Below are 20,928 nucleotides of genomic sequence, written 5' to 3'. Positions count from 1 at the left end.
TATCAAAGCTCTGAAAACCAAGTAAAAGTAGAAGTTACCCTTTGTAAGAGACATTTACATTCATCAGGGAAATCTCCATTTGTAAACGTATCTCCCTCTCTGTACTGGCAAGAAGCAGGGATGACCTTATCTCTAGAAACTCTTATCAATGCAGAAGGCAAGGACTTAAATCTGCATACTCTTGTTTACTGTGCTTTTCTGGTAATCTCCTATAGCTGACTCCCCCCACCTCCAACATCCTCCTTTCTCTTTACCTGAATATGCTATTTAAAGACGAGAACCTCCACCATTTGTCAAGTTACCCAGTTTTTCCAGGTCTCCCCCATGTATACATGTTACAAAGCTTTACTTGATTTTCTCCTGCTATTCGGTCTCACGTTGATTTAATTTGTAGCACAGCCAGAGAGGACTCAGAGTGGGTAGAGGATAGTATAATATATGTATAGTGTATGATACACATGTGTGTATAATCATACATATAAACTAGGACACACACTAGGAATATGTCCTAGTTAGGAAAATGCCTTGATAAGCCACTTGGAGCAGTAACTCTAAAGGCTATTAGTCATATATTGCTAAGGCCACAAAAGTGATGGCATACTGCTCTGTACTGAACAACATAGTAAAAATTAAAATAGGAATTACAAAATAATAAAAATGGGAATTTGGCAAGGGGATTGAAGGGGGGGATGCTGAGGGAAAGGAAGGGACAAGGGCCAAGCCATACAATTATGAGTTTGGAAATGGTCAAAGGCCTTTAAATATATTTTAATTAATTAATTAGTAACAATTATTAAACATTTACTATATGTTAGGTTATTCTAAGCAATTTGTATGAATTAATGGAATAATTCCCCTTGCAAAAAAATCCTATGAGGTAGATGCTATTATCATCTTCGTTTTACTCATGAAGAAACTGAAGCCGAGAGATATGAAGTAACTTTCCCAAGGTGACACAATGATTCATAGTGATGGTAAAGCCATGGTTCTACCCCAAGGACTTCGATTCTAGAGCTTCATTCCTAACCACTTTGCTCATCATTATCCACTTTGCTTATCAGAGATATCTAACAATAAATTGATGCCTTTAATTTTAGTTGAGGGGGGGCCTGATTTAAACACAAATTCCTTCATCTTCCCAAAACTTTAATAAAGTCTCCTACCCTCAAACACATTTTCCTTGAGGAAATTAACCAATAAGACAGTGCATCCTCTCTGTATGAGCCAGGAACAGTGCATATGAGATGTCAAGACCACTTCTAGACTGAAAAAATTTAGCATAGGCAAGAGCGCAGAGTCAGAAATAAACTTGAGAATATAAGCTGCACAAAATAATGTAGTGGAGAGATTTTTGTCCTTCAAAATCTAGGGACTGGGGAGTTGGAACCACCTTATCTAGTTCTTAAGATGAAGAGTCTTCCAGCTGCATCTGGATCACAATTGCTTTTGTTACAACTGAGAATACGTAGTATTTCAATGATATTTACCAGACAGTTTAGTCATGCATCAGAGCATCATAATGGGTACTTCTTACTGCAAGAGGCAAAAAATGAATAACGTTCAGCCAGAGCAAAACATATTTCATGGTACTTGGAACATGAGAAGAGTTTTGCATCTTCAGTATAAAAGAATTCATCATCAGTCAGGACGGAATGCTCAGAGCAGTGACACAGCTCAGTAGGCAACTTTTTTACTTAGAATCTGTTGAGATCAGAACTCAGGACCCCCCTGGCCCCTTCCTACTGGTCAGGCCAGGACCCTTTGCCCTGTACTGAAACAGTGACCCATCAGTATGTGACAACACAGTCAGATCAGGCATGTGAGCATTTGAAGAGCTGAGGTGATTTTTTTCTTCTGATTGATGTAAACAGTTTCCCACTGGAGATGAAGTTTCACCAAAAATGGTTTTGGAGGCTGGTTGATATTTGTTCCTGACTATCTTATATTATATGTTCTGTGTGCCTTCCTAGTTTTTGAACAAAGCTTGTATGCAATTCAAGAACACGCAGCAAATCTGATTCATTTTCTTCTCTCCACCTCCCCATCGGTGATTACACATTTCTAGCCAATACTTTGCAAATACATTAGGCATTCTCTATATAGTTATGTATGAATCATAGTGATGAGAAAGAGTTCTTCTTTATAGAACATAAACCTTGAAACAAACTTAGAAAGGAGAATGATATAAGGAAATGAAAGGGCTTTCGGCTGAGTCTTCAGTGATGGGACTAGTATGATTCTGGTACCACTTCCATCATGTGAGTTTTTTCCCTAAACCACCAAGCAATTCTCAGACACCAGCTGGGTCCTACAATTCAACTCTATTCTGACACTATCTATCTGGAAAGAGCGTCAGCCAGATGGGAGAGATGCACAGGCAATGTATGTGGGAAGGAGAGCAGAGCTTCCATGATCTATGAGCACGCCACTTTCCCCAAATCTCCAGCTGCTCACCACCCTGGAAGCCTGCTGAACCCCACCCTTTGGGTTTTTATGGAGTCGTCATTACATAGGCATGACTGATTTAACCATTGGCCATTGGTGATGGAACCGAATCTCCAGTCCCTCTCTCCTCCCAGGAGGTCCAGGGGTGGGGCTAAAAGTTTCAACCCTCTAATCACATGATTAGGTCTCCAGGCAACTAGCCCCCCTTCCTTAGATTACCTGGGGGCTTTCCAAAAGTCACCTCATTAGCATAGCAAAAGACTCCTTTGTTGCTCTCTTCACCTAGGAAATTCCAAGGGATTTATGAGCTCTGTGCCAGGAACAGGGTCAAAGACCAAATATATCTTTCTTATTATAGATCACAGTATCACAACTAGGCAGACCAAGGTTTAGGAAAGGCAAAGAGAATGAGCCAAGTCCTAGTCACCATAGTGAAAACTTGAAAATATAAAGTGAGGAAACTTAATCTACAAGAGGAACAGAGTAATAAAAGCTATTTGCCATCAGTGCAAATAAAATAAAAAGGGCCATGCTGTGAATAGAAGCCTGTCTAGTAAAGGTTCTAAGTGACCAGGCAGAAGACAGGAGACGGGCAAAAGCTGGGCTATTGCACTGATGAGAAAGATTGAAATAGAGGGCTAAGTGGGATTTATATTAAGTCTAGGAATATATAACTATTTTAAAGAGGCACAGAGATGACATAGGTATAAGATGAAACTCTGTTTCCTTTCTGGAGTCCGAGATTTTTTAAGTCAATAATTCCTAAAAGCACTCTAGATATAGACTGCAGGACAGATGGTTATCTGTCCCTTAGAAAATATTCTCTTGAATTTTATTGTTTAATTTCAATTGTTAATAATAATATCAGTCATTGTATTAAGAAAATTTTGCAACTCATATCCTCAATAATGCCAGCTAATCAAGATATATCACTGGCGCTCAGGAGCGCAAGAACTTTCAAAGCCTATGGTAAACATAATGTTCTTATTTCAGACTGTAGTTTGCTCAATGTCTGGGTACAGAAAGAAGTGCATAGCTATTGCAGTCGAAGTAGAAATCTGCTTAGTCACTTTGCTTACTGTCAGATATGAGGAATAGAGAAAGAATCTACCTAAGCTATTTGACTATGAAACTTACACTATGACTATAAAATGAATGTCAAAAACTCTTAGTGGACTAAAAACTCATAATTCATTAGTGATTTCAGTAGGTGCACAAAATTTACTCAAAAAGTATAGCAGTCTGGGTTCACTCTGCCAACTTGAGTGTTTCTCTTCAGAGGTGTCTATATGTTTCCAATTTTCAACTGAAGTAAACAGTTCTTTCAGTTTTAAGTAGAAAGTCACTCAGAGTGTGGTTATTCAAATGTTTGACACCTGAAAAGAAATTTCAACTTGATTAATTTTCAAAAAATTCTTCAGAGTTATCTCTACTTGCTTTGTCATGTATCTACTAGCCATTACGATCTATGATAATTTCATTTAGGATTTGAGGTGGACATATAACGACTATAGAAATATGAAAACAATGTGTATATGATCTTCTAAAACAAACAAATCACCGTAGATTTAATGGACTTCTGGAAAGCCAAATTAATTATATACTAGGCCCAGGTTATCCATACTAGTTCCCCTTAAAATAAGCAAGATCGTTGAGTTTACAGGAAAGTATTAGGAAACAATTCTTGGATAAATGCATAATCCCTGAAGAGTGATATAAATTAGCCAAAAAAAAAAAAAAAAAAGAATAAATAACACTGAATGAATGCTCATTGATTGTGTAATACAAGAAACAACCTTAGAATTTTAAATGATTTTCAGGGCCTTACAAGTAATTTAGATGAAGAGCTTCCAATCCTTATTTAAATACAAATCTTTTTCTTCTAATAAAGGCTTACTCTAAAGTCCAATTTCCTATTCCCCCTGTTACATCCAGTCAACCCATAGTGGTCTATTCAAACTATAGTGGTCTCCTCACTATTCCTAAATATACCTGCCAAATTCCCACGTCAGGGCCTTTGCTCTTGCTGATTCTAACCTTTTCCCCAGTTATTAGAGTAGTTTACGCCATCACCTCTTTCGAGGTATTTGCTCAAACGTTAACTTCTCATTGAAGCTTTCCATGAACAAGTATTTAAAATTTCAACCCCCAGCCCCAATACTCCTTATCTCCCTTTCCCGCTTCATTTTTTCTCTATAGACTCTATCACCATATAACATAATATATATTTAACCTACATATGTTGAATATTGTCTGCCTCTCTTTACTGGAACAAATGCTCAATGAGGGCAGAGATTTGTGTCTGTTTTATTCTCTGCTGTATAACTAGAAAAGACAGACACACAGTAGGCACATAATACTATTTGCTTAATGATTTAATCAATTCATGAATACATGAATAAATAAAAACTTATTTTGCAAGGTAATCAATAATCTGATACAGGTGGGGCTGCTTTGGCTCAAGTTTGATAAGTAGCTTGAAGTTTCACTTTCTCCTTTAGACACTTTAAGGCTTTTTAGCACAGTTAGAAAACCCACCACCAGTCTAGCCACATCATGTGACAGATGAGGTAGTAGAGGTCCCAGGAGCCAGAAAACTTAACCAAAATTCGCATGGCTGTGGTTACCACTCTTGCTTAAATGCAAATGGAGCACTTTCAGGTAGAGTAAATACACAAGATACCCTGTAAGTTTTAAATCAAATTCTCAGGATAATAAAAAATTTGGATGCACATCAGACAGCATTAACCAATTTCAAATACAGTGCATTTATCCAAACTCTTTTCAGAACAAACATTCTGAATAACGTTCTGTATAACATTTCACTAAGGCACGATTATGGATGCAGTATCAATACTGGGAAGTCTACAGAGGTGGTTCAGTATTCAGGATTTTAAGCCTCAATGTTCTTTATACTTTGTTCTTTACAGGGGAGATTTGGGAAAATTATAATTCAAGGCAATATATTCCACAAACATAGATGATTCATAACCTATTCAGCTAACAGTGCTATAGGACAAATATTTAATTTAATTTAACGTCCAGCATTTTAACATCACACGGAGGTGTTTAATGTGTTTACTTTTCTTTGTAAGGGCAAGAAATTCACTTAATAATTGTATCTCAAGGTGAAAAGCTTGTGAGAAAATACAATACGTATTAAAACAGCTATATAAGCCAATGCATAAAAAGATTTATAAACACATATATGCTTTCATCGAAATCACCAGAATCTGTGATGCGTTCTAGCTGTCAAGAAGGTGGATTAAATGATTTTTGGCTATTGCTTTCAATTTTGAAATTCTGTTAAAACTAGTTAATTGATACATCTCTTAAGGAAAATGATTGGCCTTTTTATAGAGAATGACATCCAAGTTAGAGAGTGAAGCATTCTGTCTAAGAGTGGGTAACATATCAGGTTAGAAGAGAATGCCTAAAGGGCATAACCCTCAATCCTTTTTCCTAGACTCAAGGACACTTCAAAAGTGTGCAAGGTCCAGGGTTATTCCTTAGACTTTTTCAGGGCTGAGACAAATCTTGAGTTCAGGATCAAACGAACACTAAATTCAACCTTTAAAGGCAAAGACGTGTCAAAGAGCAGCTTAAGAAGTGTGTCTAGAGGGGGAATGTATTCATTGGCCTGCCTGAGAAGATGGGCCTTAGTTACTCAGGTCTTTTCCCCACACCAGCAGCTGAGTCATCTTCTATTCTCACTTCCTACAGTCTTCAACTTCTGGGATCTTCCCAGAAAAACTCCCGAATTACTCTGTCTTGAGGTGATGCTTCACTGTGTGCTTGACTTCCAAGATGAAATTTAGGATGAAAAGAACTTTTTTCTAATGCTGATTTGTCCGTCCAGTTCTAAAATGATCAGCATCTCCGTCTCTTTTCTTCTCCACCCAACTTCATACCTTGTCTTTTGCCTATTCTGTGAAGGCTCAGCATTTTAGGTTAAATAATAAGCCAGGATAATTTACGAATGAACGAATGAATGTAGTGTGGTCTGTGTGCCAATGAGAAAGAGATGTCCAAAGAGAGATGAATCATAGGTCAGAGAAACAAAATAAAATAAATCAGCGTATCTCAGAATACAAGCCAAGACGGAAATTTAGCTTTCGGTATTTCCCCATCCCCTTTCCTCTGCCTTTTTTTAAGTTAGGGAGACTTTATTTTTATAATCTCAGTCAGCCTGCAGGAATTCGTCATCAGGTTGGGAAATTTTTACTAAGGTTTTTGTAATCGCCAAGATACTCTCAACCGAAAATGACAAAAACCCAGCTTAACCAAAAAAAAAAAAAAGAGGAAGAGAGGGTGTTTTACTGGGATTTGAGCAAAGTTGTCAAGGCTTTTTGTCCTTTTTTCCATATCTTAGCCCTACGTGCCTTTGCTTGTCTTTCACTATTTTCTCAATTTCCTCTGCTGCAGCCCAACTTTCTCCATACTGAAAAGATGATTACCTTCAGATCTAAACCTATGTCCACAGATATTGAAATCCTAAAGGAAGAAATACTCTCTCACTCATGGAAAAAATTTCATTGGTTCTTCTCATCTGTTGAGTAATTTACCATGCATAAGAAGATCCATGACCGTGGTTGGCCAGGCCTCAGTCATGTGTCCACCCCTGCAGCCAGAGGCCAGGTGGGCATCACACTGGACAGAACCTCAGAATCACAGGGATGGGGGCCACTCCCCAGTGAGCAGACAAAAACAGCAGACATCCATATAATTGGATAATATATCCAATTATATAAAGGAAATATAAATTTCCTTTATATAATTTTTTCATTGATTCTTAGGACCAATATGCTTTCCATCCAGATTGTGTACAAGAGCTTTTGATTATCGGGGGGAAATAGAAATATTCTGCAACATGGGAAACCTACTTTTATTTTCATCCTTTCTTTTAAAGGGCTAGATTATTGCCCCAGAAGGAAATCAGACATTATTTGCAGGGGCTAGCTAATATTTTTTCTCCTCACAGTCCTATGCACTATCTGATTATGTGGGGAATAAGAGAAGCATGGGTGTTGTTTTATACTTAGAAAGATGTGAAATAAAGTGACAAAATTAAATATTCTGAAGTCTTCATAAATACATTTGTTTCCCCTGGACACAAGGTCAATATGAGAGAGTCAGACAGTCTGACAGAACCAGTGGGTGTTTCCCCAGGACCTCTTTTGAAGGTGAGCACTGAGTAACTGTTCTCAACTTTATTGTCCATGTATTTGCTAAGGCTCATTTTCCATCACTTTATCACCTTCATCAGCCTGCTATTGTCCTTGCCATAAAGAAAGAGGAAAGTAGATAAATAGCTAGAAATTCATATCAGCCAATCTTTTTGATTCCCCTCACCCTGATTTCAGTCTTTTAAGCGTGTTTTCAGTTTTAGCAGTCATTAAGACAAGTGCCTGCTGAAAGTTTCAGATAAAATAAGTCAATGTTTAGGTGTCCTTTTTTCAAGCAAATTGCAACCCCTTAGGAATGGTGATTTTAAGCAAATAGCTGCCCCAGCAGCTAAATCACACTTTCTACTTGACCTAATCTCAATTAGCTCAATCTACCTACCTTCTTTGAGTGTAACTAACCCAATCTCCATTCCAGCCTTCATTCATTACTCCTTATTTCTCCAAGAATTACCCCAGATCTCTTCCACTTCTCCTCTCACACGTTGCCCCAGCGTCTCCTCTTCCATGGGGCGGTTGTATGCCGGAGGCTCTCCAGAGCTGCTTGTGCACATCACTTCTGACGCCGCCTTCAATGATGTCACATGGACAGCTTGAAATTCGCCATTGTGTGATTGTTTACACTCTATGGAAATTGGAAATTGGCAAACACTACAAATCAGGGCTGTTTTTGAGAGCTGGTTATTAAATGTTTACTAACACACTACTGCCCATGGAACTGACTTCGTCTTCACTAACCACTCTAATAGTGGTTAAGAGCCTGAGTTTGGTGTCAGATAAACTGGAGCTCCTCTGTACAGTATTTATGTGACACTCTGCCAGTTATTTCACCCCTCGAAGTCAGTTTTCTTAAGTGAAATAATACATGGGAAGCCCCTGGTACAGAAAGCTGCTGAATAACATCGGCTGTTTCTCCAAGAGTCCTCGACCCTTCACGTCGATACCCTTCAAAGCTTTGATTAGCTGTTTCTGGTTCTAGGTTGATGTCATTTGTATTTTCTCTTTCTTTCACCATAAAACTCCCGTCTTAAAAAGGGTCATCAGAGTATCTTGCTTAATGTGTTTGGTAGACAGTGAATCTACAATAAACACTTCTGTAGGGCATATTCATAGAGTAGGCAGTCAGACAGTCAGGAATGGGTGCCCAGTGATGCCTGAAAAGCATTTAGCAGCAGATAAAGGCAGCAATGACTAGTGAAGAGAGCACTAGATTAGGAGTAAGGACCCCTAAATTTCAATCTCAGAAAAGAGCATACAAAAACTGCAAGAATGCGGGATAAGATACAGCTAGTTTTGAATCCCAGTTCTGTCTCTATGCCGCCTTCATCAAGTTACTGATCCTAGCTTCCTCATCTGTTAAATGGACTTAAGAGTAGCTTTGTACTTACCCTCAAAAGTTAGAAGGGTCAAATGTATTAAAGAATGCTAAGTGTGTTGACAGTAGTCTCTAAATAAAAGGTGACTATTATCATTCTCTACTAGTTGATTGTGTGGTTTAATCTTCCTAAGCTTCCGAGACTTTAACTATACCTATAAAAGTAAGAGGGCTGATTTGGTGCTCTTTATTTTGAATGAAATTCTTTGTGCCTAAAGCCCTTTATTCTAGGAACAGATAGAAGACTTAATGCCAATATTCTTTAGTGAACAAAATCTCTCTTTTCCAGACTCACCACTAACCCAGGCCCCCATCATCTGTACAGCGAGTTTCCAACCAGTGGCCCTACTACCTGGCTCTACTCTCCATTCTCCAGACTTCTGCTTTGTCATTTAAGACAGACAGACAGATACACAAACTTGATTATGTCACTCTCTTTCTTTAAAATCTCTGCTGGAGTCATTTTACCTACAAGATGAAAGCTAAACTTCCTGGCAAGATCTCTAAAGTCCTTGACATTCTTGCCTCTAGTTTCATATTTGCCCTTCTTAGTTTCACATCACAACACTCTCTCATGAACCCGATGCCTCAGTCACCTTGAGCTCACTGTTTCCTAAACACACCGTGGCAGACATTCTCAACTTGTTCCATTCCACATACAGTGCCCTCAGCCTGAAATGCACCTACTATCCCATCCCTTTGTTTTCCTGGGATACTCCTACTCATTTTTCAAGGCCCACCTCACATGTCAGGTTACATTTGAAGCCTTTCCTGAGTCCCCCAGGCACTGTTAGTCATGTTGCCCGTCTTTCTACTGCGCTGGCACTGACATCCTCGAATTGTATTTATCTGTTTACAGGCCTGGCTCCTCCACTGAAACGGCAACTCCTTAGTAGTGACGCGCCACAAGTCTGGAGCCAGACTGTCTGGTTTACAAACCCCTGCACCAAAGCATACTAGATGTATGAGCTTGCGGAAGCTACTCAACTTTTTTAACCCACAGTCTTCTCACCTATAAAGTGGAACGTTCCATTATGAGTCCTTATAATAATTAAGAGAGAACGTGCGTGTAAAGTTCCTACTCCTATGCCTGCTGTCAACACAAAATAACCAATACCCATTCTACAGATAAGAGAAATAAGGTGACTTTACTTGAATCAGAGTGAGGATTATAACCCAGGAAGGCCTTAGAAAGCGTTCCAGAGAAGCATGTTTTCAGTACAGTCTTAAATCTTTTTTAGAACAAAGAACATACATTAAACACACGCAGGATACCTGTTCATCAAAATTTCAAAAGGTATTCGGTTGCAAATTAGCAGGTCAACATGAGGGTGATGTCAGGAAAGGAACCAATCCGGACGTTACCAATAGGGCATTACTGATAGGGTGTTACCTGTAGGGTGTAGGCAGGGAAGTACACATTCTTAAGAGAGCGCATTCTTTACTTTAGTGGTTAAGCAGATGGACAATGTATGTTTGATAGGCCATAAATCAGGCTTTTTAGTTCAAGCTGAACCAGTTTTGAACCCAAATAGTTACCCCATATACCCCAATATGTGAGAATCTCTTGTCACTGGCATGTATTAAGGGCTCAATGAAAGTTATAAAAGATGATGTTGATGATGACGATAGAGGAGGTAGGAGAACAGGAGGAGAGAAGGTGATAAAAAAGAAACCTCACTGTCTCAGTCCGTGGACCACTTCCCTGTGTGGGTGAAATGAGTGGCTGGGCTACTTTACAGCACAGCTAAAAGGACAGATACCAGCTCTTCTCTCATATCTGAATCCACGATGTTGAATTAACTCTTGCAATGCCAGAAACTGAGGTGCTGATGCAGAGAGGGAGTAGAGGAGGAAAAGGAGGGGAGGGGAGAAAGAAGGGAAGTACTGTGTGTGGGGCGTGCAGAATACAGGTCGAATTACCCTACTTCACAGCTTTGTCTAAGCATTTTGATTGTTTTTATTATCAGGAACTGAAACAGTTCCTCCTGATTAAAAAAGAGAGTGAAGAGGTGCAGATTCCCAGTCTGGAGGGCAGCCCCACCAGTAGGCACCAAGTCAGGGTCTGAGGGCAGGCAAAGCAAACTCCTTTGATGTGCTCTGAGATCCTGAGGGCAAAGCAGCAACCCAGCGAGGGGTTGGAATGCAAGGGGCTTGGAATGAAAACGCGTGCGCCTGCAGCAAGAGAGCCTGCACCAAGGGAGGGAGGGACACAGCTCACTTAATAACGAAACCCTTGGACTAGAAGGACTGGAACATTGAGAGTAGAAGTCCCAGGTAGCGGAATAGTGTACTCTGAAGGTATTTAAGCTGATAAAACACCCACACAGGACACAAAAACTGAGACAAATTCTTTCCGTTAGTCCAAATGACCAACCGGGAATTAGACTAGGGGTGCGGTGGGAATGGGATACGAGAAAATAAACTGGGGAAGGAGAAGAACCGAGGAGGTGGAGAAGCAGTGCTGCTGAATTTATTTCAAAGAGGAAAAAAAAACTGCTGTCCTATTTTCATTAAATAATGGATGCTCCCCATACCAAAGTCGAGGCTGATTCCCTTTGCACTTGGAGAGAAAACAAAAAATAAAAACAGGAAAAAGAGGGACGGATGCTCGTCTTTTTATCCTCCTCCCTCCCTCCAACCGAGTCCTTCCTTCTGCCCCAGAGCCCGCGTGCGAAGGTTTCCCTCCTTTGCTGTCCGAGGCTTGTGTCCTTCCTGCCCCCGGCAGATTGCCGTCGTCTCCATCCCCTAGACCCGAGCTGGGTTTGGTCCCGAGATGGCACAGGCCAGTCCTCTCTCCCTCTCGTTTTCTCTCCCAGCGGGTCCCTCCGCTCCTTCTCCAGCTGTCACCTGCCCCCACCGCCCCCCGCCTGCGTCCGGAAACCCTCGGCCGGGAGGAGTGCCCCGTGACTCTCCAGGAGAGTCGGTGCTGTCCCAAAGGGATCCCGCACCCTTGCTCCTCAAGAAACCACTTCCTCTCTGAGCGGAGGGTGATTTCCACGGCCAAGGACCGTCCTGTCTACATGCCCCAGGACAGACCCCGCGCGCGTCCTTGGCTCCCGGCTCGGGGGCAGCTGGGGCTGGGACCCAGGAGAGCCCGGCTGGCGGCGCCCTGACCACGGGCGGCCAGGCTGGGCACCACCCGCCCCCGGGATCGCGGGGCTCCTGCCCTGCGCAGAAGCGGTCGTGGTCAAGGTGTGGTCCCTTCACGTGGTCCTGGGACTCTGTTTCTCCAGGTGAAGGCCGCAGTCTGCCTGCCTCGTTGATTCATCATTTCTGGAGAGCGAATGGACTGACATACATAGAGGAATGTCACAGATGTGTTAAGATAAGCAGGTACGTGCCATGTCTTGTCATTATCACTGGCAAGAAGTCCAAGCTTTTCCCAAATTTTTGTCTGGGCGCCCTCCTAGTAGCCATCCCACCCCCCACAAACTTTCATTATAAATGGCGCTATATTCCAGATAATGTTGTCTAGAAATGATGATTGCACTTAAATCAATGCCTGAACCTACCAAGAATAAATACAACTATGTTTACTGGAAAGAATTCCTCAGCCACCAAGAATGTATAACTTCTGGAAGGTGACTCTTTGAATTGCTCCCCTGGAAACTGGAGACAGGACTGTGAAATGACAGCACAGCTGAGCTGGTTGCCCAAAGTGAAAGGCCTGCTCCTGTCTTAGGGGTTCCAGGGGATTGTTTTATTTTTTAGGTGAGAATGCTGATCTTGGAGTAATTGATACCTAGAAAGTTATTGAATTGAGGTAGGAAACAAAATCATAAGAAATCCTTGGGCAATATCTGAAAGGGAGCATTTAATTTTCTGTCACTCAAGGAAAAGGAACAGTTCAGCTTTCAAAATGTATCTGTATTATATAGTCAGTCAATAAAATATAATCCCCATTCAAGCAATTAGAGGAGCACGTGGGGTTGCAGCTGGGATTTTTAGCTTCGTTAAAGCAAATAAAATACTGTAGAAGGAATGAAATCAAACTTGTTGAAACTTGGATTTGCAGAAATATAAGGTAGCTTGGAGAGGATGAACTCAGGTGGAAAATGACCTTTTTTATTATGTTCAAGAAGGCATTAGAATGTCAGCAGAAATGCTAGAAAGGAGATTTATTACCATACGCACAGTTGACAAGTTCCATTTTGTGGAGTAGCTTGGATGGGGGAAGGAAACCAGCATTTCAGGAGGTGGTTAAAAGAGGTCTGCCAAGGGTTCAGTAATCCAAGGAGACCTGAATGAAGAAGGAATGTGTTCCTTCAGTCGGCTGAGAGCCTCCCAGGAGCCTCAAAGGACCATATTCCACCACAGATTTGCTTATTCCTTGTCAGAATATTTGTACTAGATGGATTACATGAGATATGAGATGGGCTGGATACAACGTGTGTACGTGTGTGTGTATTCTTCTCACTCTCAATGGAAAATTTCTCCTCCTTACTCTCTCCCTCTCTATGTGTGTATGTGTGCATGTGCGAGTATATGTGTGTGTATCGATGTACATATATTCAGAGATGAGGAGGGCATTTTCAAAAATATAAATCATTTTTGTAGTAAGTTGAAGTTACACATATGTATTGTTCTACTTTTTTTGTGTGTGTGAGGAAGATCGGCCCTGAACTAACATCTGCCAATCCTCCTCTTTTTTTTTTCTGAGGAAGACTGGCCCTGGGCTAACATCCATGCCCATCTTCCTCTACTTTATGTGGGACGCCGCCACAGCTTGGCTTAACAAGTGGTGTGTTGGTGCGCGCCCGGGATCTGAACCGGGGAACCTGGGGCCACCACAGCAGAGCGGGCGCACTCAACCCTTGTGCCACCGGCCTGGCCCCTGTTATTTTACATTTTGAAGGCCACATTCATTTGAGACACACACACTTCTCATGTGGTCTAGAGAGCTAATGTTAGGATTCTCGTTTTAGAGATGAGGAAATGAGGATGAGAGAAGGGAAGTGATGTTCTCAATGTCCTTTTCACTTTGCCACAAAAGCTTTCACGGTATTTGTGATTCATAAGCATGGACTTTAAACCCACATGGGACCTCAAAACATCCCCTTTTCTTGACCATTTTCCCGTCTCCTTTTTAGTTTGACTATCAAAATTTCAACAATTCTCCATTATGCTCACTTCCTGTTCTTCCCTGCTTTGTGTTTCTCCTTTGCTCTTCTAGTTAACACACCTTAAATTTTACATATTCATCTTGTTTTTTGCTTGTGCTTTTCTGCTCCAGAGAATACGCTTGGTGAAGACAGGGAATTATTTTGGGGGGTGGAGGTGGGACTACTTTTTTCTGCTGTTTCCCCAGTGCCAAGAAAAGTGCCTAGCAAATAGGTACTCAATAAATATTTGTTAATGAATGCTTGCATGCATGAATGAATGCTTAGAAATAGTCCCTTTGGGTCTAGTTAACATCTGTCTGCGACTGCTTTTTGTAAGGGAAGGGTGCTATGTAATTATTACAAGAAAAATAATCAAAGTAAGCTCACTGCAGGTTCTTGGAGACTCAATGTGGAGATGATATTCCCTCCTTGTTTCCCTCAGTTTTTTCTGACTAGCAACAAAATGTGGTGTTGGAAACTCATTTCGGATCCCCAAATGATGTCTCTGCTATGGCAGGGAAGAGTTTTGTATGTCTTGTGTCTTTGCTGCCTCCTACTCCCCTTCACCTTTCTCTTGTGTGTACGCAAGCTCAGGAAATGCCCCCTGCCTATACCCAGCCAGGAATGTGATTTTCCTGGCCTAGTGCCTTTTACTTAGGATCTTTCCAGACTTTTTCCTCCCTCATTAAATTTACCTACCCCCTCTTCCCATTCCCTCTAGTATCTGCTTTCCATACTGTTTTATGCTTCCTAGGTAATATATTTTTATTTTCTTAGAATGAAATGGTCTCAGGTTTGGAAGGCCACCTAGGACATCTTCTGTCCCAGTGAAGCAAATCTTCCTACAGCATTGACAAGTGAGAAGCAGTATGGGTGAGAACTCAGTCTCTGGACAGAAGACAGATGTGCTTCCTGCCTTTTACCAATTTTGTGACTTTGGGCAAATTACTTAACCTCTCTGGGCTTCGGGCCCTTCATTTAAGAATGATGACAGGGCCAGCCCCGTGGCTTAGCCATTAAGTGTGCGCGCTCCGCTACTGGCGGCTCAGGTTCGGATCCCGGGCACGCGCTGACGCACAGCTTCTCCGGCCATGCTGAGGCCGTGTCCCACATACAGCCACTAGAAGGATGTGCAACTATGACATACAACTATCTACTGGGGCTTTGGAAAATTAAAAAAAGGAGGAGGATTGGCAATAGATGTTAGCTCAGAGCCGGTCTTCCTCGGCAAAAAGAGGAGGATTAGCATGTATGTTAGCTCAGGGCTGATCTTCCTCACAAAAAAATAAATGAATAAATAAAACAGTTAAAAAAAAAAAAAGAATGATGACAAAAGAGATCTCATCTCTTAGGGCCACTGTGAGTATTAAATAAGAAAAGCAGAGAGAGTGGAATAATTCCTTGCCGGTAGTAACCACTAATAAATATTAGCTATTACTAGTACGTCCTTGATAAATGTCTTCCAGACTCTATTTCAGTACCATCAGTGTTGGGGAAGATGACTACTTTTTTGAGTCAATCAGTTTTTTTTGAAGACACATTGTTCACCTGCTGTAAAGATGCTTTATAATTAGCCTAAACCTGCTTCCTTATAGCTTCTATCCACTGGTCCCCAGTGTTTACTTGGAGAAACATAGAGTATATATGTGCTATTATGGACTGAACATTTGTGTCCTCCCCCAAATTCTCATGTTGAAGCTCTAACCCTCAGTGTGATGGTATTTGGAGATGGAGCTTTTGGGGAGATAATTAAATTTAGATGAGATCATGAGAGTGGTCCCTCATGATGGGATTAGTACCCTAAAAAGAAGAGGAAGAGACAAGAGAGCTCTCTCTCCATGAGCAGGCACTGAGGAAAGACCATGTGAACACACAGGAAAATGGCAGCCAGTGCAAACCAGGAAGAGAGCCTTCACCAAGAACCAAATCTGCTGGCACCTTGGGCTTAGACTTCCCGGCCTGTGGAACTGTCAGAAATAAACATCTGTTGTTGACGCCACTCAGTCTATGGTATTTTGTTATAGTAGCCCAAGCCGATTTGTGCCCTCTCATTCATAAGGAAACATTTAAAATTTCTGAACACAATTATTATAGCCCATCTACATCTTCTCCATTTCAGGCTAAGATTTTCCAATTCCTTCAACTATTGCTCATCTGTAGTGGTTTCCCACCCCATCACCGACTGACTGCTTTCCTCATGATGACGTCTAATTGACCTACGTTCCTCTTCAAAAGCTGCATATGAATAAGATGCAATAGCCTACTCATTGTTTAACTAATACAAATTACAGGGGAGATATTATCTCCCAGGATCTGGACATTCTATTCTTAATGTCCAGGTGAGATCTCATTAGATTTTTTGGCAACCATGTCACATGGTTGGAGGCATGTCTAGCTTGTCAGCCACAAGTTAAAAACGAAGTAAGAACTTCAGGTCTTTTTCACATGAAGCACTAATAATCTAGTCTGCCCTGTTCTGTAAATGAGTAACTAAGAGCAGGGTTTAACATTTATTCTTGTTAAGTCACACTAAAGGAACTTCTGGAGACAATGCCTTCAACCTGTTGTTCTCAACCTTTTTCCCCTCTCAATACACATTAACGAAGGTATTCGCATGAAATACAAATGCCCTTGGGCACACCCATGATTATTTGAAATTTCCATCTGCCAGTTTTAACTCCACCCTTTACTCTTCTGAGCAAAAAAGCATATCAGAATTTGAGTGAGTAAACCAAAGAACTAAATGTGAAAAGCAATAGCCTAAAGCTTTTGAAAGATTACATAGGTTAATATCTGCACGATATTAGGGAAGAAAAGAATTTCTTACACAATGTCAAAAAGCAAGCAGGCAGGCACAAATAATAAAGGAAGAAGCTGAGACATTCGATTTCATTAAAACAAAAAACATTACCAATCGCCATCAACAGAATGAAAGATATTTGCAACACATATATTCCACCAAGGACTAGTATGTTTCTCCAAATTATAAAGAATTCTTCAAATTATTACAGAGAAAAGCAATTAATAAAGATATGGGCAAAAGACTTAAATATGTATTTCACAGAAGAAGAAACCCAATGGAACAAAAATTATATGAAAAAATTAACAATAGTAATCAGGGAAATGTAACTTAAACTCAATGAGCTAGCACTTGATACCCACTAAGGTTATAAAAGTTAAAATGACTGACAAATACCAAACGTGAGGGAGGAGTTACAGTAATGGGGACTCTCATACTCTACTAGTGGGGGCGCCTACTGATACAACCAGTTTGGAAAACCTTTTGGCATAACCTAGTCAAATTAAACATGTTCATATGCTATATATTACACAGGATAGATGCCAAGACGCTGTAAAACAAAATCCCAGTGGTATTTGCCTCTCATATAACAGTCTCAAGTGAATGGTCCAGATTTGGGGATGGCCTCTTCCACGGTCATTTGAAGATTCTTCTGTCTCATTAGTTGGCCCTTTGGCCATTGTCCATTGTTTGCGCGGTCTATAAACCAGATTGCAGGCACATCAGTGTTGCAGAGTGTGGGAAGGGGAATGAAAGCATAGAGGAGCACACATCCAATTTTTAAAAGACTAGACCAGGAAGTGTCCTGCTTCCTTTCCACTCTGACACCATTGGCAAGAACTTAGTCACATGGCCACAACGGCTGTAAGAAGGCTGGGAAATGTCTTCGCTAGTCCTCTATTTTTATAGAATGAGAAGAGAGTGGATAGTTATGAACAACTTCCACCATACTCTATGACACAGCAATTCTACTCTATACCCTAGAGACTAGTTTCTAAATGTGCACCAAGTGACATTGTAGGAGAATATTTATAGGAGCATTGTTTTAGTAACAAGAAACCTGGAAATAATTCAATTATCCATCAACAACGGACAGAATACATGAATTGAGGTGTACAATGGAATACTGTATGTCACAAGAACAAACTAAAGCTACACATCAACATAGACTAATGTCACAGCAATGCTGAAAAAGTAAGCAAGTCACAGAATATATGCAGGATAATTTCTTTTATATAATAAGTTAAAAAAAGGGCAAAAGTTAAAAAATACAATGTTTACAGATACCTACATGGGTGGCAAACTGAATTTAAAAAAGAGAACAAGGGGCCGACCTGGTGAGGTAGTGGTTAAGTTCACGTGCTCTGCTTTGGTGGCCCAGGGTTCGCAGATTTGGATCCCAGGAGCGGACCTATGCACCGCTTATCAAGCCATGCTGTGGCAGCATCCCACACATAAAGTAGAGGAAGATGGGCATGGATATTGGCCCAGGGCCAATCTTCCTCAGCAAAAAGAGGAGGATTGGCGACGGATGTTAGATCAGGGCTAGTCTTCCTCACCAAAAAAAAAAAAGAGAGAGAGAGAACAAAATCTCAAAAGTCAAGATAATGAGTCTTTTGTGCAGAAGGAAGGGGAAGAGATTGGGAAAAAGCACTCAATAGTACTGACATGGCTCTATTTCTTAATTAGGTGATGATTACATGAGTTTCCTCTCTCCTGTGTATATGTTAAACAACAAAACCTTTCCTGAAAAAAGCAAATTTAGAAAGTAATTTTTAAAATTTTGTGTTTTAAGTATATAAGTAACAAATTATTTGTGACAGGTAGTTTGCAACACATGTGTCAAGACAACATAATCATTGTTGTACCCAGAGGATGGATTCGTAGAGGGAATTTCAGCCATTCTGGGACCAGACTTCAGGGAAGACACTTTGAAGATGTTGGGGAATGAGTGCCACTTGATCATATAACACAGACTTCATCCTTTTCTGTCCTCTGGGTAGTCAACTCATTCTGTGCCCACCTGTATGGAAGTCATGCAACAGGGCACGAACTCCGTGCAAAGCATTTAACCCCAATTCTGATTTTAACAAGTAACAAGCCCATTTCAGTGTTCTCACCAATTCCCTCAGTGCAGCACAGTGATGAGAACATGGGTCTAGAATCAGGGTGCTTGGGTTAAAATCCTGGTTCTGCCCTGTAACCACAGACCATCTTCTTCACATCACTAAGTCTCCATTTCTTTGTGTATAAAATGGGAATTTTAATAGTATCTATTTTGTAGGGTTATTGTAGTGGTTAAAAATATAATATATAATTATTTCACACATGCCTATTATATAGTATGTGCCTAAAAATGTTAAGTTAAAAAATACAATGATAGAAACATTTTTTTCAGTTAGCAATTGGTTAATACCAAGAAATGTACAAATGTAACACACTGTCTGGCCAAATACAGAGTCTTTTTAAATTTGTTACATATGTGCAAAAACTAGTTCCAACATGCAGTAGCCCTCACATGTAGTGGGCACTCAATAAATCTTAGCTTCCTTTTATTTTAAGATATTTGGAAGCTTTGTCCTGATTCTTTCACTATGTTATTATTCATGAATTTACTAATTAGAGTCACAGTTGTAATTAGGAGGGAGAATATGCTACAACAGAAAGTCAATCTCTCCAGAGTGTCGTAAATTTTTGTTCTGTAATTTTTGCTTGTGTGTGGAGGTCAGACTCCCAAGGGGTCAACGATGTAAAATAAAGTAATGTAAAATTAAATGGGATAACTACTTGTAAGCTTCTAGTACTGTAATGATGTATAATAGAAAGTTCAAACACTTGAATATTCTTTTCCTCATTTGGAGTTGCTTTAGATGCTGTATAGAACACTAAAATAAATCCTTAATACATCTGTGTCTTTGGAATTTGAGTCTAATTTTTGGAAATAGCTAAAAGCCACACAGAGCCAAGTGTGGTGAATAATATAAGTGAACAAGTTGTGTAATACCATTTTTGGTCAAAAATGTGTTATGATAAAATTAATGAGTCTTTTACTCACAGGCTTGTAAACTGGCTCTGAAGGCAATTCCAAAAAGGAGTTCCACACGTGGTTTAGGTGATGACAATATATTTGGGATAATATATATATATATATTTTTTTTACAGTTTTCTTTCTTTTTGGTGAGGGAGATCAGCCCTGAGCTAACATCCATGCTAATCCTCCTCTTTTTGTTGAGGAAGACCGGCTCTGAGCTAGCATCTATTGCCAGTCCTCCTCCTTTTTTTCTTCCCCAAAGCCCCAGTAGATAGTTGTATGTCATAGTTGCACATCCTTCTAGTTGCTATATGTGGGACGCGGCCTCAGCATGGCCGGAGAAGCGGTGCGTCGGTGCGCGCCCGGGATCTGAACCCGGGCCACCAGTATTGGAGCGCGTGCACTTAACTGCTAAGCCACGGGCCGGCCCCAATTTGGGATAATTTTAAAGACTATTTTTCATCTCGTCAAGCCATGGTGACTTCACCCATACGCGGTACAGCCATATCAGTTATTAAAATATTGAAATAATTCTGTACCTATTCTTAATAGCCCATGACCTAAATTCCCCTGAAGATGGTTCCCCCACTTCCCAGCTGCCCCTGCTCCTGCACTAGGTTAACTCACGGTACAGCAAGGGGTCTCGAACTCTGCTTTAGCACTACAGCCAGTGTCAACTCTGGTTGATGCCGGTGCCATTCAGTTTGCTAATTATTTTGAATATTGCTCCTGTCTGTCATACTGTCTGACCAGTAATTTCATGGTTCTGGCAATGCTCATTTGGATGTTAAGCTTGGGTGGTTCATATAATATCAACAACATCTTTCTGAGATGACTAGAACAGAAAATTAGTAGTTCTTCTTTGGAATAACTGATCACCCTCAAAATTCTTTCCTTAATAAGGTGCTACATGCAGCAGACTAAGACTTCAGATATATCTACCATCAACAAATAAATGCTTTCTTGCTATTTGCAGTACAGACAGGAAA

The 20,928-nt window shown here is 40.6% G+C and overlaps 1 protein-coding gene across 7 annotated transcripts in view; it reads left to right on the top strand.

Moving 5' to 3' along the window:
- LOC147915116 (uncharacterized) overlaps positions 1-20,928 on the top strand; it is a 100,881-nt gene that overhangs the window by 3,024 nt on the left and 76,929 nt on the right. Inside the window, exons 2-3 of one of the 7 annotated variants that reach the window (XM_087439537.1) lie at positions 14,886-14,981; positions 15,955-19,819. The exons of 4 other annotated variants lie outside the window; for them this stretch is intronic. In XM_087439537.1, the coding sequence (XP_087295663.1) occupies positions 14,886-14,939 (54 nt within the window). In that variant the 3' untranslated portion in view covers positions 14,940-14,981; positions 15,955-19,819. Of the gene's footprint in view, positions 1-12,239; positions 12,340-14,885; positions 19,820-20,928 lie in introns of those variants that run through there. 2 more of the 7 variants (XR_015554420.1, XM_087439536.1) reach the window with 2 other exon arrangements.

This window comes from Ceratotherium simum, chromosome 15 (genome assembly GCF_057802395.1).
Source record: "Ceratotherium simum simum isolate JZ-2026a chromosome 15, ASM5780239v1, whole genome shotgun sequence".
Lineage (NCBI taxonomy): Eukaryota > Metazoa > Chordata > Mammalia > Perissodactyla > Rhinocerotidae > Ceratotherium > Ceratotherium simum.
This window is presented reverse-complemented; position numbering and strand designations above follow the sequence as displayed.